This window comes from Ambystoma mexicanum, chromosome 11 (assembly GCF_040938575.1).
Source record: "Ambystoma mexicanum isolate Mex_15411 chromosome 11, UKY_AmexF1_1, whole genome shotgun sequence".
NCBI classification, from domain to species: Eukaryota; Metazoa; Chordata; class Amphibia; order Caudata; family Ambystomatidae; genus Ambystoma; species Ambystoma mexicanum.
The window spans coordinates 642,359,715-642,372,503 of record NC_090934.1 but is presented as its reverse complement, the minus strand read 5'-3'; the positions used below and the strand labels follow the sequence as shown (position 1 = coordinate 642,372,503).

Below are 12,789 nucleotides of genomic sequence, written 5' to 3'. Positions count from 1 at the left end.
TTTTCTTCCAACAAAGTTAGGATTTTCAACTTCTGCAGTTTGGTAACTAACCATCAAAGGTGTGGGATTATGGAGAAAGTTAAATAGGGGTCATTTCAGTCTTCCTGGTCTGTCCTCATCCCCATGTGATCCTCCCACAGTACAAAATCACCAGGGTTGGAATCAGGGAGCGTCTGCATTTCCCATTCCACATGAGGAGGGTTCCAGACCAGGATTCTGGAAGAATCACTTCTGATTCTTCACACCTCTCCATGAATTCAATTTAGTTGATATCTATGTAGCTGAGTACCTCTAGCGGCGGAATATATGATACTAGTTACAGTATATGACCACGGTTCAGTGCTTCATTGTTCTTATCGGGAATAGGATTACTGATTGTAAAGGCTAGATCGCTAGTAGGCCTTATTGCCATTACTGATGGCATGCTTGTGTCCCCCTGCTCAGTGCCTTTCAATGCTGTATCTTCATAATTGCCTTGTAGATAGTATTGCTACACTTGCTCATAGAGCACAGACGATCCTCCAGTACGGTGTTAATGCTGCAATGTGCAGATTGTTTAATATGGTCGTTATTTGCACCCTTATTAGATTGTGTTGTGTTGGGTTTTATGAACCAACTAGTCTGGCCCCCTCGCTGTTAGTTCCTCCTTAACAGTCTCTTTCCCTTTTTCTTGGCTTTCCTGATACTAATTATCCCTTCCACTTGTTCAAGTCTGTCATTATTGTTAGAAGTCACTGCAATTTTAGATCTGTTGACGCCACTTTTGTTGCTCTCAGTTTATTCATAGGCTATAGCCTTCCACACTTTTTGGGTGTAATGTAGATGCCCATAGCACTTTGTGTGTCCATATCTATAATTGAGGCCACTTGATTTCCTTCATCTAGATTAGTAGACTCCAAAGTGTTTCTTATGGTGACACTTTTTGCATGGAAATCCTTGCCAGTGTATAGCTGTTTACTCTATTTATGTTAGAGGCATGGTCTTGATAGTCATTATCTGCTTCAACTTCATGTGTACCTTTAAGTGTGGTGGTACCACCCATTCCTCTTCTAATTGCTGTAATATACGTGTGTGTTCTTGCATTGCCTCATATAATTTGTTCCAAAATTGCAAAACATGTTTTAATGCAAACTGCATTGGCTAGTTATTTACTGCAGTAAGTGAGGTGATTGTAAAGGACATGCCAGCGATGTGGTCCCCAGTTTCCACATGTGATCAGGGGTCACCATGAGACTAGCATTCAAAGGAGTATCCAGTATTACTTTTGAGGCAGGGAAACCCCTCTTAGAAATGTTGGATATTAAGGATCTGTTTTACTTAAAAACAAAAGTCTATAATCAAAACCATGTCACCTTTGTGTCAGCACATTTGTGTCAGCATACTTCTTGAACACCCTTATACCTCCCACAGTCCAAATTCATTTGGAGTGTTCTTCTCTGTTCTTAAGTAGATACGATCTTGAGATATTTGATGGAACTGGAAGGTCAACATAATCTATCCCTCTCACTGGATGCTCATCATCATGGTTCGAAATCTGTGTATGTACTTGTGCAGTTTGTAAGAGGATTCAATTCAACACTACAGCTAAGTCAATGCCTAGTCTGGGATACTGAATGGAAACCCTTATTAATATATCTTTATGTCCAGTTCATGCGTTCTGGATGACTACCCCTATATAACACCCCTCTCTTTGAATAACCCTGACCCCACTGAGCCAAGAAGTAGTTCTGTTTTGCAAGTTAAAAGGTTTAATTGATAATTTAAACAATATATATATATCACGCTTTATAATAAATTAATAATTGAATAGCACACTTAATCTGATATGATAAAGATTAACAACGGAGAATCTGGCACTAGCACACTTCTTTATAATCACTAAGGAGTTGACATGAAATGGATAAGATAGCAACAATACTTTTATGGTTTCAAATGAATGCAATGTGGAATGAAATGCAGTACAGAAAATAACTTGATAGGATTTCAGCAAAAGACAATGTAATCACTTTCTTGGACAATTCACCCCCCCTTTTTATGCAATGCAAGGAAATGGAGGGAAGCACACAGTTCTCAGAAATGCAATCAAATGTGATTCAGTTCACCCCAGCAACTTAGACTACAGAAGTTGAAAACACAGGCCCAAATGCTTTTAAATGTGCTGGAAATGAAGAAAAAATATGCTAAAATGCTTTTAATTCCCTCTAGAGGTTCAGGGTGAGTGGTATCTAGTTAATATTAGTCCAGGCTCACTTTAGCAAGGATCTAGGAATAATTGGTAGGTTAAACGAATTTTTGGCAAATGAAAGCAAAAACAAACTGCTGTTTTCACACGTGGAGAAATTTGCAAATCGCGGTAAAATGTCAAATCGCGGCTTACAGAGGAACTACAAGGACTATCACTATCGCTTTGGGGTCCTAAGAAAGCCTAGGATCTCAGCTTCCAGATGAAAGTTACTGCAAGTATCTAGCACAAACGGTCACGGAGATATGAGCGATTAAATAAAGGTCGTTTTTCAGATTTGAAATTTTAAAGTTCAAAAAGACAAGTGCAGCTTGCAACTAGAAAATGACAAGTGACAGCTTTACAAATGACAGGTGACAGTTAGGAGGCAGTTCTACTTAGATTAAAATAGCTTGGATTATATTATTTTAACTAAGAGATTGGTTCTGCACAGTTTTCTAGGTACTCACAATATATTAGAAATATGCCTTGCCACGGATCTGGTCAGGTTTTGGACTCGCCTCTGGTCTCTGCACTTCACAGTGATCTGGGTCAGCTCTCTCTGGTTCTGATAACAGGTCAGCTCTACTCTGCTGGTCTGGTCTGGGTCTCTGGTTCTGGATAGATTGAAGTCTCTAGTTTGGCTCTCTGGAGGTTTGATGGAGGCAAGGTATGGATTTTCCCGGCAGAGCTTTCAGCTGCAAATGGATTTGAAGGTCCCTATCTGTCCTGTCTCTCTGCTTTTATGTGTTTTGAAAATGGGTGTGTGTGAGCAGCATCGCTAGCCAGCCCCTCTCCACTTATCATTGGCCAAGCTTTCATTTCTCCCCTGATTGGGGGAGCTAAGTTGTGTCAGAGTGATGTCATTTTACAGCCTGCAGAAAGTCCACTCCTCCTGTCAACTTACACACACATCTAGATTTGAACCAAATACATATTTGCAGAGGTACATATTGTTTTAAAATCATATGCACCCCTCACATATCACAGGAGGTATCTCATGTTCAAACTCTGCTCTTCCTGGGAGCTTGCATTCAGAAATGGCAATATTTTGCACTTTTTAACTGGTTTGCAATTCCGGACATTACCCCAAATTTACACACATGTGCGCAAGGAGTATGGACATTAATTGATGAAGTGTCAGATTTTTCACATGCACACACTTTGAGTAATATCCTCTTTTCCGCTAAAACCCCCCTGAACATACCACCGGTTCTAAAAACCTCTTAAAATGTGGGCAGAAAAATCACAAGAATTATGGTATCATTTATAAAATTTTCACATGTCCGCTCTATGAATGATCCATCTTTTTAGAGTTATGTTCTGGCCCCAAAGGGGTGTGGTTTTCCCCCAGCACAAGGTTGAATTTCTGGTTTTTCCAGTTCTGCCAAGCCAGCTTGCTCTCACAGGCAGTGCCCCTCCACTGTGCTTCCAGGAGAAATCTCCATTTACGACTCCCGCCATAAAACATTTGCCTGAGTCAAGACAGGGCTTTGTTCAATTTCCTGCAGAGCCCAGGTAATTCAATCAGGGAAGTGTCATATCCCTTTTGGTGTGAGCAGCAAAAGGGCAGCTAGGCCTGGGAACACAGCTGTGACTCAAGTTTCACTCCTGATGGGGGTAGTTGCCAGGCAAATTGGAATCTCTTTAAGCCAGTTTTTAGCTAAATGTCATTTCTGTTCCCCAGTTTCTGCATTCAAATAAAACTAAACATTTTCACATATGCAGCTAGAAGGCTGATTCTAAGTTTAAAACTATGGCATTTAAACAATTGCAACCTATGTGACACTCAAAAGTAGGTCACTCAGTCAATTTAAACATTGAGATTTTTTTAGTGTCTTTCAGTCCAAATTTACTTAAACTGCTGAAATCCACAGCTCAGCCAGTCTTGTTATAAACCTTCAAGTCACTTCAGAATATAACTTTACATTGTATCCACCTCTCAGTAAGTCTTTCTTTGGCCTGTTTTGGGTTCATTTATTCAGTTTTCTACAAAAAAGTAAAATCTGGTGGTTTTAAAACGCCGGCTTTTGGATAGTGGTGAGTACTGGTACTGCACCCATTTTTGGGATTTAAGAAAATGAATTCCCAACAGTTATGGGTTTGCTTTTGGCAATCAGCATTGCCATTCCCAATGGTTTCAGACTACTGTGTGGGTAGTCCAATGGTGGTTTTAGGCAGTGTCCTTCTGTGCCCATAACATCGGCAAAAATGAGTGGCAGCCTATTCTTCATGCATTTCCCTGTGCATTTTCTAGGAAGCTCTGGCTATCATGATGTTTTCCATGTCAGTACTGCACAGTTTTGAGGTAGGGCTCGGATGCATGGGTAAATACATCCCACAAGTTGCATGAACTCCAAAGTGACTTGTTATGAGGGTGTACACATTGATGTGGATGATATCTTTAAATGACCCCTTGCAACACTGATATAACCAGCGCAAACATCATGCACTGCTGAATATGTGCCACTAACATTAGCAGCAGTTCTCTCCCTGCTTCTGTCTTATTTGGGTGTTCAATAGAAGTTGTCCAAATGGGTCATTCATACAATGAATGGGCTATCTCATGCCTCGTTGAATTTATGCTACTTTCTTCAAATACCACAAGAGTGAATCTCACATACTCTCCCATTAGGGATGCTCTGCTTCTGCTGCTTCTTCTCCCAAGTGTCACCCGATGGAACCCATTTTGTTTCTTCAATTCAATAGACAGACACTGACTGGTGCAGCTCACACCGCCCTAAATCTCTCCTATTGTCTCCATCTTAAAACATACGCACAAGTCGGACATAAGCAGCCTCCAGGGATGCCCTGCTCGTGCTAACCCTTGTGGGAAATTCAAGCTGGACACAGGTTTTCTTTTTTCAAGGCATGTGCTTTGCTTATAGTAACTTCAAGCTACAGAAAGCCTACTATTTCTCCTGCCTCCAACCATAACAAATATATTCTTCAGACTTGTGCAGGTGTCACTCAAAATTCAAAGTAACAACCTAGCATCTAAAACAGTCACCCAAGCTGCTCTGACACTTTGCATTCCTATACCATAGTTTCGCCAAATAGCACTTGTGTTGTTCACTGCTTCAATCTCTGAATGTGACACACAGTATTCATACAACCTAATCTAAATCTAACTTTCTGATTCCTCATTCATTCACTATCTCCCCAAACCGTTCATCCTACTCAACTACTCTCCAGTATATTAATCCATCTCTAAATTTCCTAAGCCTGCTGCATTCTCAGATTGCATGTGCCTCTTTTTAGCACAGAGGATCTCAGTCGTTCAAACTATGTAAACAGTCCCAAAATGTAGGTAATATGAGGTTTAAGCAAATAATCGTGTCAATGCCTTCTTATGGGATGGTTATCAATGGTTGAAGTGAATAAATAGACATGTAAATGGGAAAACAATCAAACATTGACTCCAAATATTTTTTTGGATAAGGTGAGCAGAGAAAAGGGATCCACTAGGGTTCCTATGTATTCAAGCTGCAGTCCAAGCCTCAAGTTGGCTTGATCAGTCTGGTTAACTATGGTGCCTATTTCCCAGGTTTGCATTTTTATTGCTTAACTGTACTTGGCTCCCTCTCTATGTGGCTTTTCGGTGGACACGCCAAACAACCGTATGAAACTTCTACTTTTCTGCAGATCCACTATGGCTTAAATATGACATAAAGCTGCATAGACCCGTCTTTGAGCCTACATTCAACCAACACCTCTCCATGCTGAAACCCTCAGAATGATCAATACATTGAGAAATAAAGCATGTTTCACCTTAACTAACCAACTGATTAAGCAGTGGTGATTCAATGATTTGGGGATATCATGGCTGCCATGAGCCTGTGAAGCCATGTGCTGCATTGCAGAAGCTTGGGCCGGACCTACTGCTACGCCCCAGAGAGCCATTGAGATAGATAATCTAGAATTCCATACAGAGATGGTGCTATTTTGTGCTACTTCCCAAATGATACAGAACCAAATTGAAGAAATATCCATAGACACGTTCTCAGTCATATTTAGCTGTTCCTTTTGTTTTCCAGGCAAGTTAAGGAAGGGGCATTCTCCATATTCTGCCCAGCTTTTTTCATTCACAAGCAGTGTTGGGCAATAAGACAGAGATTCTCCTCATCGGCAACACCTGCTCCCTCCTTTACTGCACTCTCTGGCCAGCCTCTCTTGGTTTTCTTCCTGCTCCCACCTGTGAGGCTAAAAACCTTGGGGTCATCTTTGACTCCATACTCTCCTTCTCTCCTCACATATCTGAGGTCTCTTTGAAGTCCCACTAGGAGCTTCCTTTCCTCTGCTTCCCCCAGAAACTCACTGTCTCCAGAGTGCTGGTTCCTTCTAGGCTGGACTACTGCAACAGCCTCTTTCTAAATCTGCCTGCCTCTACTCTCCACCCTCTGCAACTCATCCAAAACAGGACTGCAAGACTTGTCCCTGGCCTCAAGCCCAGGGATTGTATCTCTCCAGGACTGAAATCTCTGTGCTGGCTCCCAGTGGCGGCGAGGATTAAGTTCAAAACCCTCTACATTGTCCATAAGGCCGTCTGGGGCCTGGGGCCTCAATACCTTCAACTCTCTCTTCCTAAATATCTTCCTTCTCGAGCTCTTCGCTCATCAGCCTCCAACTCGCTCAGGGTCAGTCGCTTCTCCAAGCAACGAGTTGGTGGTATATCTCTTTATTCAGCTGGGCCTCCCTCTGGAGCAGCCCCCCTGCCTCTTTGAAACTTGAGGAGAACAATCTCCAGATCCAGAAGTACCTCAAGACCTTCCTCTTTCCTTCTGCGTTCTCTCCTCCTCTCCTCAGCTGATCACCTGGCAGAAACTGATACTGCACTGGTTACCTGGCTACCCTCGGATCCCCGGCCCAAGTTCCCTCCCTCCCATTTGACACCTGGCAACCCTTGCACTCAGGGGCTGTTTCTGTATCCCTACAGTCCCCTACCAGCATGTGACACCTGATGTCTGCACTTACCCTTGCGCTTGCCACAAGCTGGCCGCACTTTTTATTAATTGTTTTATTTATTTGTACTATTATTCTATGTACTGCACTGCCGCTTCCCCTTTCCACCACACTTTTCCCCGTCCCCCCTCTCCTGCACTTGCGTGATATCAATGTCACCTGGCCTAGTATGATTTTTGTCTCTGTCTTCCCTCATCGCGCCTTGAAACACTTTTGTATAGGCGCGTTATAAATGCCATATCATATCAATCAGGATCCATTAGGGGGATCTATGTCAGGAATACCCACATCCTTTTGCAGTAATTTCCAGAGAGTCCTGATTCTAGTTGATATGCTGTGGGGCAGAGCTACTCATGCCAGGAGCTTCCAAAATTGTGGAAGGACTCTTCACAGTCTAGGACCTCCCACGCTGCCATATCTCTGCGTATATGCTGCTTCAATATAAACACATTATCTGCAAGCATTTTCACTTGCCTTAATCACCTCCAGCTTTCCAGGTCCCAATTGTTTGTTTTGGGCACTTTTAAAAGTGTGTTCGGCTTTTAAAAGTGCCCCCTTTAGATGTAATTGCATTGCGAGCAATGCCCACTGGAAGAACAGAGGCCATCATGAGCTGGGCCTAAGTCTTCTGTAGATTTGTGAGAATGGGTTGCAGAATGATTCTCCTTTGCACCATGTCAGCTACAATAACAGAAGGCAAAAATGTGAATGGCTACACCTTTCTGTTCACACACAGCAGAATCCTTTTGAATTAAGTTGCTTGATGTTCATGTCTGCCTATAATCCGAGTCTGAGTATGTGAAGGCAATGCCATAAAATATGAAAGAATACATACAACGCCAATGGAGTATTGACACGAAGCATCACTGTAAAAATAAACACCATGAAACGAACGAATAGAAAAGAACGAATAACCTTTCCAACGAATCATACATAACGAGCAAATACCGAATATTAATGGTCAGTATATAAAGGGGTGGGGTAAGAATCATAGGGAAACGTGGGGCTGTGGGGGCAATACAAAATTGTATTCCGCTATTTATTTTTTGTTAAACATGTTTTCGTTATTTCCTATTTCGTTAATACAGTTCTGCTGAAGTATCGTTTTGGTCCTAGCAGTCATCTGGATTAATATTATGCCATCTAGGACTTATAGATGTGATGTGTTTAATGTTAGGAGTGGCAAATAGCAGAACAATATTAGGCATGTAGTTGTGAAGGGGAATGCAGGGGCACAGTGTTTCATTGTTCTGTGTCTGAAAGGTGTCAATGAAGCCTAACACCTGCTGGTAAGAGATGTGCGCAGTGGAGAAGGTTTTACATGTTTGCGTGAATATGGATGTCAGTGAACCAGTTCGGTGCCCAGTGGCATGGGTGGGAGTGGGACCCAAGGAGGCCCAGCATGCAGAGGCCTACCTGGAAATCTCCCGAGTTCCCTGTAGGCCAGTCCACCCTGCCCAGTTGGCTGGCAGGCCTTCAAGACAGTCATCACTGAAATTATCTTTTGAGCTAAACACGTTTCATTAAAGTGAGGCAGTTTGGCAGACCTCACTTGCATGCAGAATCCATTCAGCTCAAACTCCTAAAATTCAGAGAAAGCTGTGCCCGTGTTTGCTACTGGATGGAACTCTCACACTAGTGTAGGCTGTGTATCTCACACGGACAGGTATATAAAGGGCATGGCGTTGTGGAATGTCAAAAAGGAAAAAGAAACACAAACATGGTAAGCCCTGCGAAAGGGATAGACATGCATGTGGTGTGACAGCAGTTCATACCACTGTGGTTCCACTAAAAAAAGCAAATTACCCTTCCATGCATTGTGCACCCCGGCGCATATTAGGTCCAGGGAAAACATGGGACAAGCTTTTGTTCTCTCTGCAACTCAAAGTGAATCCCATTAATGAATTAGGGATATACCTTGAAATGTACACACTCACCACCTTGCACCAGTGGATTTGCACAATTGTGCCAAGGAAGGCATACAAACCATTGCAGCATAACCATCAATACATCAAATATTCGGATGTCTTTTATGAATTGGGCAAAACATGTTTTCCTTCAAGATAAGTGGACGCAATGGCAGAGCCTATGAATCGACCCTTTCTGTTCAGTAATGTAGCACTTACAGGCAGATAATACGTGTCCATTAAGGATTCCCATATAAATGGTCTGTACAACTGTGATATTTTACTTTTTATATCTGAAACATCTAAGTAGTCACAACAGCAAACAAAAAGCCTTACCTCTCTTTCCAGCATCAAACCTTCAGCTCTAAGATTCTTCTCAAAGGTGGTTCTTTTCTCTACTTGTGTGCTGGACTTCTTGTACACCAGTATGTAATCCACACGCTTTATGCCATCCTTAAAATAGAGCCCTAGCGAAGGTACGGAGTTGATATCATTCTGGAAGAAGAAAAGAGAATGTAAAAGTCCATTTGTTTCAAACAGCATTTCATCTCACTTTTGAGAGGTATACATCAGTCTGCAATAAATCTATATGATCCATTATACAGGCAATGTGCGCTCTGAGGTCTACGGGCTTGTGGCGCTTAATGAAAAATGTAAAATAAATAAATAAATACAATTTAAAATGGCATGTGTTGTACATCTATTCATGATGGTTAATGTTATGCACCCATCAACTCAAATGTCAACCACCCACATAGTGTGGACATTGTGAGGACCAGAGGTGTGACAAATGATGGCACTTGTGTCTGACCCAAATTAAAAGCTATGGGGTATCCTAAACTCAACATTTCCCCCCTTGTAATTATAAGGTGTGCAAGACATTGCAAAGCAGTCCGATGCAGGCACTTTTTGTATTATGGAACATGAATAATGGGCAACATGTGTTAATGCCTGGATAGACCTATGTAACTATTGTCGACTGGACTGTACTATAACTACCTATGCCTGTGTAATCTAGCGCCGTGATACCTCTGGGTCCTGGGCGCGTATGACAAATTAATTAAATAAATAAATAATATGAAATAGACAATACCTGCCGATCTAAGCTAAAGTGTATATGTGATTCATCACCAACATGCTACAATACACTGATAAGTGACCTGTTGGTCGCTGTTTGCTGCAAGGTCCCATTGGAACTGGACGGTTGGAGAGGAGGAGGAGATACATCCTACGTATTCTGCATGCCAATATGTTGTCCCAGCAAAGCCTGCTTCTAAGTGATGTGTTGTTCGGTGTTTGTTGTGGATTTGCAATTTGGGCTTAGAGCCCGGGGCAGTGGTCCAACGCTCACATTGCTGCCCATAATGATATCATATGATCCAACCAGAGAGGATACACGAGTACCATTATTGCTCTAGTGAATACATTACATGGAATTGCAAGAAAGGACAAGTTACAGGACTTTGGGAATTTGCGTTTTACCAGATATTTGGGGATATATATATTCAAAGATACTGTGGTGAGTCAGAGACAGGAGACAGGCAAGAGGACATGTTTTTGCCAAAAAACATTTTTGTGAAAAAAAAAAGTCCTCGTCCTTCCCTAATTATAAAATGGGGCGCAAACCCTTGAAATAAAATGGAATTAGTGCTTGTCATGATGTCGCATAAAAGAAATCGGACCTATTCTGAGATAATTGCTGTCCCTTCCACTATAACAAAAAGGATATATCATAAATTCAACATGGGAAATAGTCAAGTTGTGAGCCCCACCCAGAAAGAGTTTCAAAGTTCTGTGGCGATTCAGAAGGAGGATGCGGATACTCTGAGGAGATTTCTATTGGTTATTTGTTAAATAATGGGTAGAAAGCCTATATCTCCCTATTGCTATATCGGTGTTCCCGGCCTATGTAAATAACCTCATCCCAGTATAGGTTTTCATCCCCTCATGGGGTCCCGTATTGCTCTGCCCGGCATAGGCTATCACCCCCTGGTGGGGTATCTCGTTGCTTAGCCCGGTGTCAGTTTTCATTCACTCATGTGGGCTCTTGTTACTTAGCCCAGCGTGGGCTTTCATTCAATTGTGGGGGTCTCTTGTCGCTTGGCCCAGAATGAGGTTTCACCCATTTGTGGGGTCTCTCATAGCTTAGTCTGGTGTGGGATTTCACCCATTTGTGGGATCTCTCTTAGCATGGCATGGGTTTTCACTCCATCATTGGGTATCTTGTTGCTTAGCGTGGAATGGGCTATACAGTAGCCTCACCACCCTCCACCCAATCTACGTATCTGCTCTCTGGTGGCAGTGCTCATTGGGGAGGCAAGGTCTCCGGGCAGCGCATCCACGCCTTTGACTAAATTCCAGTCATCAGTGTTGCCTTTCTCCTGTGGGTTCTTACCGCCGTTGACTGATTGTCTGTGACAGCTTACCCCTTCTGGCATGGCTTTGCTTCGGATATCTGTGGCAACTCTGAGCACCTCAGCATCTCCAATGCTTCTGAACTCAGCATTGTTCTGCAGGCTTCTCTACCCACCACACTGTCTGCATGGTTCTGCGTCTAGGTACCTCCTTTGAGGGAGATGTTACTGCTACTGTGTGGCCTCCCAGGCTGACTTTTTTTTGTGCTCACCGGCAGGTGCTTTTCCCATTCTTCGGGCCCTGGGATTTGTATGTTCTACCATGGAATGAGGTGGAAAACTCCAGTAGCTCCACTATTTGGTTAGGAGTGGCAACCAACCTCAATCAGAAACAAAACCAACCAACTTTAAAGGGCCCTGCACCTTACTGTAGTTGTCATATAACCAACAAACACTTGGGATTTAGTGGGAGAGGGAGGAGGATTAAAAGCCTTGCTTGGGGCTTCCTTGTCCCACAAGGGGGGATTTACCACAGTGGGATCCCGCTTGCCTTGACCCCTATGCAGTGTTATGCATAGCAGGCTCACCTCCCTAGTCCCAATGAGGAGTGACAATACAGTGGAATTAAAAGCAAACTGAAAAAAGTGCTCAGATCGTCAGACAAAGAACAATTGTTGTTTGTCAGTATCATGTGCCTAGTAGTATACCCCCAACGCTGTTCATTCATACTGTCTTATTTGCTTTTTTACATATTGATAAATACATTCAAGACACTTTGGAAGGTTCCAGGATATAGACTGGGGGCCTCAGCTTTCGCTGTGGCCTATGATCCCATCCTTTTGGGCAATGCATGCTACCACACTGCGGTGCACACAGAAATGTGTGTTTGTAGGAATGCATGCATAGAAGGAGGAATTCACACAGCCTACTATTGTTGTCAACGTGTAACCTCTTATATATATTCAAGCTCCTAAGGAACTGATACATGTGAATGCATTGACACCTTCTTGAGATAACTCCTAATCTAAATTCCTTTTTTAATGGATGATTCTCTTACAGTTCAGAAAACAAAATATTTACAGTGACATGTTTGTGGTTCTACAATTTAACGCTTGAGATTCTAGCAAAAACTGGGAAGACAAATGTATAGTTATTAATAAACGTATGATGTGTTTCTTTATTTGCTCACATTTCCCCAGTGCAATTCTGGAAGAATAATGTGGGTATCACAGCCCCAATCAAAGCCGGAAACATATTTATTGATGAAATTGAGTCTTTGTTATAAAGGTTAAATGAAAGGTAATTAACCCCTGAAGGTCCTTTGCCACCTCATGCCCTTCAGTGG

The 12,789-nt window shown here is 42.5% G+C and overlaps 1 protein-coding gene across 1 annotated transcript in view; it reads right to left on the bottom strand.

Moving 5' to 3' along the window:
- The window catches only part of ANO3 (anoctamin 3), a 2,087,603-nt gene that overhangs the window by 1,306,746 nt on the left and 768,068 nt on the right, over positions 1–12,789 (bottom strand). The window contains exon 4 of the mRNA XM_069623502.1: positions 9,427–9,585. Within this exon, the coding sequence (XP_069479603.1) occupies positions 9,427–9,585 (159 nt within the window). The remainder of the gene's footprint in view (positions 1–9,426; positions 9,586–12,789) is intronic.